We start from the raw sequence: 5,448 nt of genomic DNA, 5'->3' as shown, positions 1-5,448 counted from the left end.
ACTGGAAAATAGGTTAAGACTCTAAGGACTGACAGTGGGTTGGAGTTCTGCAATGCTCCATTTGACAATTTCTTCAAGACAGAGTGTATAGTGAGGAACCATACTATATGACACACACCACAACAAAATGGAGTGGCATAACGGTTGAACCAAACATTCATGCAACGTGAAAGGTGCATGTGAATATTTGCTAACTTATCTAAGCAATTATGGGCGGAAGCAGTTAACACTGCCTGCTATCTGGTGAACATATCATCATCAACTGCAATAAACTTGAAGAATTCTCAAGAGGTATGGTTTGGGAAACCCTCTGACTACTCTGGTTTACGTATATTTGGATGACCCACATATGCTCATGTGAATGATGGTAAACTTGAGCCAAGGGAAATGAAGTGCATATATCTAGGATATGCGACAGAATAAAAGGTTATCGATTGTTGTGTATAGAAGAAGGAAGAACTCCTAAATTTATCATGAGCAGAGATGTGACCTTTGATGAATCTGTCATGGGTAACCAGGGAGGAGGTGAAACAAGTCAAGTAGGGAACAAAGATCAGGGTGCTAGCCAAAAGGTGGAGTTTGCAACTCTAACTTCAGACATATTTATTATAAGTGACAAGGAGCAAGGCGGCAATGAATAGCCTAGACAAAATGAAACCCACGAGCAACCTATTAGATCTTTGTACAATGGTGTTAATGTCGGGAATGATGATGTGTTTGAATCTATATCAAAGAGAAGATCAAGGAGGGTCATTCGACAACATAATAGATATGTGGGATGTGTGAATTCAAGTGAACTTGACACCATTGTTTTTGCTTTAGCAAATGGAGAAGACATTGACATTGAGGAGCCTCAATCGTATAAAGAGGTTGTGGCGAGTAAAGAAGCAAAGGACTGGTTGATGGCCATGAATGAAGAAATACAATCTTTAGAGAAGAATGAAACATGGGATCTTGTTCCATTACCAAAGGGAGCGAAGTCGGTGGGATGAAAATGAATCTGTAAGAAGAAGGAAGGGATATAAGGATTTGAACCAACTAGGTTCAAGGCAAGGTTGGTGGCGAAAGGGTTTTCTCAGAAAGAATGAATTGATTATCATGAGGTGTTCTCACCGTGTAACATCCCGTTGATGGATTCCTTGGTCTAAACACCAGGAGTTTGGCATACAACGCTCGACGTTCAAATGTCAGGTGTTCTATGATGGACACCAAACGTTTGCACACAGAGACCAGTCCCTAATTTTAAGGTTTTCACCCTATTTAAAGAAGATTTATGACCTCAAAATCCTTCACCACTCCAGCCACCATCCTCATTTCGAAAACCCTAAGTGTGTATGAGAGTTTGAAGCCTTGTGCATCTTTTGGGAACCATTTTAATGTTCTTGATAGAGAAGGAAGATCATTAGAATGTTGGTTGCTCTCAAGCTTGTAGATATGGACTCTTGGCATCTTGGAGCATCATTTTATGGTATAGAGTTCTAAAACTGATCAACATGTATCTGGATCTTGCTTATGTTAGAAGTTTATGCTTATTTGGGTAGGAGCTACATTAGACCAAAGGAGTTGTCCTTTTGAACGTTTTATGGTAGATTTGTTGGGTTTTGAGCATTCTAACACTCCTAAGGTGTTCATGCAACCCTAAATACCATAGATCTATGTTTTCTCTATTATACATGCAAATATGAACTTTCCAAGGTATTACCTATAACTAGCATACAATTGTCATATACAACACAAGAATCTAGTTAGGATAACATACCTTATTGTGGAGCTTGAAGTCTTGATGTATCTAGCCTTAAAAGCTTATCCCCAATAGTGTGGAAGCCTCAAGTGGAACCACAACACATCATGGATAAAGAATGAACTTGAGAGATAATCTCCATGCACCAAAAACTCCATAAACTCTAAGAATAGAGTAAGTCACGATTTTTGGGCTAGAAGCATCTATTTATATGTGTGAGGAATCCAAAGGTCATGGGTATAACCTATAACCCAAATCCATACCCATGGGTTTAATGATCCATGGTTCATGTGGCCCAACTCTTTATGTATCCATACATAAACTTGGTCCAACATGGATCATAACCCAACACATATAAATATAACTAATTAACATAATTAGTCCCCATAGATTTAACTAGTCTCTTTTGATCACTAAATTAATTCCAAATTAATTATTGATCAATACTAATTAAAACACATGATTTCATATTAATATATTATAACTTATAATATATTAATAAATCATATCCAACATCTTCTCTCAAAAGTCCATCCTAACAAATTGCCCTGATGATATGCAACCCAAATGGACCATGCTACTCTCGGGTCAAGTACATACCAGTATTAGTTATGGGCTTAGACATCTAATCCAACAAGATTAAGTAATAAAAGTGTGATCTTGGACATTCCTTTCACTCCATGCAAGTTTTGAGGTGTCTTGATGGGTTAAGGAGTTGGATTTAGACGTTCCATTATGATTGGATCTGAAGTTTGGACATGATATCTTAAGCCATTAAGACACTGGTTTGGAAGTTGGTAATCAACGAGCAAACGCCAGGTGTTTGCATCGGAACGCCAACGTTCGGACGTCATACGTTCTCAACAGAAGCCCAATGGATGGATTTTGGGCCTTGGGCCATTAGGGGTTTTGGGCTTAGTTTAGTTGGGATTGCATATAAAGGAAAAAATGTTCTTTTTACCTCATCACGATGATGAATAGACTAGACCATGGGTTTGGGTTAAACCCTAATTATTGATTGGGTTTGTTTCTGGTTTTGGTTTTGCGTGAGGAGCAGTGTTCGTTGTGGATCGACTGTTGTTTCAGTAGATGTGAATTTTCCTCACTCCACTCATGGGTCTAAGGCATCAAGGCCGGCCCATTGGATTAACATCATTTTATACATTGATATGTTGAGTATGGAATAGATCTACATGATTATATGTTAGTTGTCGATATGCTTAGTTTGGTAGATCTGTAGGACTACCGGTGATTCTGTCTGCATGATTATCTGTCTGGTGAATATATTTGTTATCTGTTATATGTCGACATATTGTGTTAGGTTGAGGTTGTATTGCTTTGTTTTGTAACCAGCAAACCCTGGAGCATTCCAGATATGAACTGAGGGTCGGGTAGGGCATGCCAGACTCATACTGAGGGCTCAAGAGAATTCTAGATACGAGTTGGGGACCGGTTGGTATGCCAGAATCGTACTAAGGGATTGATGGTATACCATTTCGATCACTGAGTTGACCTGTTGTATATTGGCATTCCATTCCGATGATTGATTGGTCCAAGGAGCAAGCCAGACAAAAGTTGTAGGCCCCGAGGGCAAGTCGGACTTATGTTGTGGGCTCAGGAGCAAGCCAGCTATGAGTTGTGGGCCCGACAGGCAAGTCATACTCATATTGTGAGCTCATGGGTAATCTAGTCTTTTAGATGTGGACCCAATACATGTTATTTGTATATGTTATCTGTTGTGTGTTGGTACTTCGGGGGAACTCACTAAGCTTCATGCTTACAGTTTTAGTTTATGGTTTCAAGTACTTCAGAGGACCGTGGCAAGGCGAAGGTGTTACCGTACATATCCTTGGTTTTACGACTGACTGGATCTTGGGAGACTCTAATTTTAAATAATGTTTTGGAAATAATGGTTTTGTAAACACTTTTATTAGTAAATGGTTTTTTTGAAAGGTTTAAATTTCTTGAAATTTTTAGGATGTTACAAGTTAGTATCAGAGCATTGGTTCTGTGTGAATCTAGTCTCAAACTAAGGAACTACAAATGTTGTAAAAATGTTTTTCAAGATTGTTTTCAATATTAATCAGGAAAGGATGTAATGTGTACGATCTACCAGAGCCAGTAAGTATACCCCAAGTTACCACACTGTTATTTGATATTATGTTTATGGTAGAACAATATGCTAGTGATACGTTAGGGATCTTAAGGAATTGCATGATAGAATTGTCCGATACATGATGCCTTAGTTCTTATAGAGTTCTCTTGCTGATTTTTGTATGAATCTTTCGGGTGTGAACTAACTACTAATTGAATACGTTAAGTCACAAGCTACACGGGTTAAATAATTTTAGAGTGTAGGGTTTGGTCCTATTGCGCAACTCTTGTATGAGTCCAACCGTTGTAGAGTTGAATCTTTTAATCTAAAATTATTTAATTCATGTTGCATGTGATTATATTCATGTAGTCGTTAACCAGAACCAATGGGGTTCGTTTGGTAGTTGAAGGCAGGGTAAGGTGTGGATCCTAGGATAGCCTAGGGAGTATGCAATACTCATGATGTGCTTTTTAGAAACTATTGGGAGTATCATTATGAATGAGTATGTGTGTGAGCGGTTGTCCTGCGAATGAATATTTTAGACACTATCGAGAGAGTAAGGATAGGATGTATGTGTATCCTAGTTGTTGTATTAGTTTTGGGTGGTTGTGATGATCCTTGAGACAAATACGGGTAGGTGTGGAAGTTATTATGGGCCCATACTACTGAAAGCACAAGACCTGTATGCATAGCAAGGAAGTCACAACCCCAAAGGGTAGTCTCGTCATGTGGTTGTAGGAATATGTATTGTGGCATTTATGATGCGTTTGGTTCATTTCCAGTATGGAGTTTGGTGGTTGTCGAGGCCAACAAAATTAATAACCCTAAATCTTTTACACTAAAATAGTGTATAGTGGTAAAGGGATCGTATCCACAAGAATTGGTTCAATTTTATAACTCTATGAAAAATCTCTTCGTAAAAATACTTGTAGAATGACAATAAATTAAAAATGGGGGGTTTGTTCTTTTGAAATACTTGAAATAAACTAGAATTAAACTAATTTAAATAAACAATTTTAACAAAAATAAGATTTTGATGTAAAATCAATAAGAGAAGGATGGTTGACTTAAGGTTCCTCACTTTAACTTTTGATGAGCATATCATTAGAATCCAATGGTGCAATACTTGATTTAAATCCTCAATTTGGCCATAGTAATCCAAGAAGCTTGAGATTACCTAGACTTTTCTTAGTTTTTAAAATGGTTAGAGAAGCTCATAACAATTTCCTTAGTCAAAGTTACAATTTCCATTAAGCATGTAATTAGTGAAAGTCAACTAGCATTAAGAACTAAAAAGTCACCAAATCCAAGAGGAGTCAATTGCTTTCACTACCATGTTGGAGAAAATGTTTTTATGATTGTGTGAAGCAAAAACAACACAAGAATCATTTGTTGATTGCTAATTTGAGGATCCTTTACTTAATCAAGAAATTAGCCAATTAATCACCGCAAACACATTTAAACTCATGAATAAAAACATACTAGTAGTGATAATATGTTAAAACACAAAACATTTCCATAAAGATTTAAGAACAAGTTCATGGATTCTTCAACATTCAACAAAAGTTCAAAGGATTCAACAAAAAGTCAACCAAGATTAGTTTAGTCAAGC

At 37.3% G+C, this 5,448-nt stretch overlaps 1 protein-coding gene across 1 annotated transcript in view; it reads left to right on the top strand.

Annotated features, from left to right (window-relative positions):
• The window catches only part of LOC145050729 (uncharacterized), a 9,756-nt gene extending 8,764 nt beyond the window's left edge, over positions 1-992 (top strand). Inside the window, exon 2 of the mRNA XM_078998932.1 lies at positions 823-992. Coding sequence (XP_078855058.1) covers positions 823-992 — 170 coding nt within the window. The remainder of the gene's footprint in view (positions 1-822) is intronic.
• The last annotated feature ends 4,456 nt before the right edge of the window (positions 993-5,448 follow it).

The sequence above is a fragment of the Lactuca serriola genome, chromosome 5, assembly GCF_051521515.1.
Source record: "Lactuca serriola cultivar US96UC23 chromosome 5, Lser_US96UC23_V15, whole genome shotgun sequence".
Lineage (NCBI taxonomy): Eukaryota > Viridiplantae > Streptophyta > Magnoliopsida > Asterales > Asteraceae > Lactuca > Lactuca serriola.
Note: the sequence above shows the minus strand (reverse complement) of the source record. Positions and strands in the feature narration are given on the sequence as shown.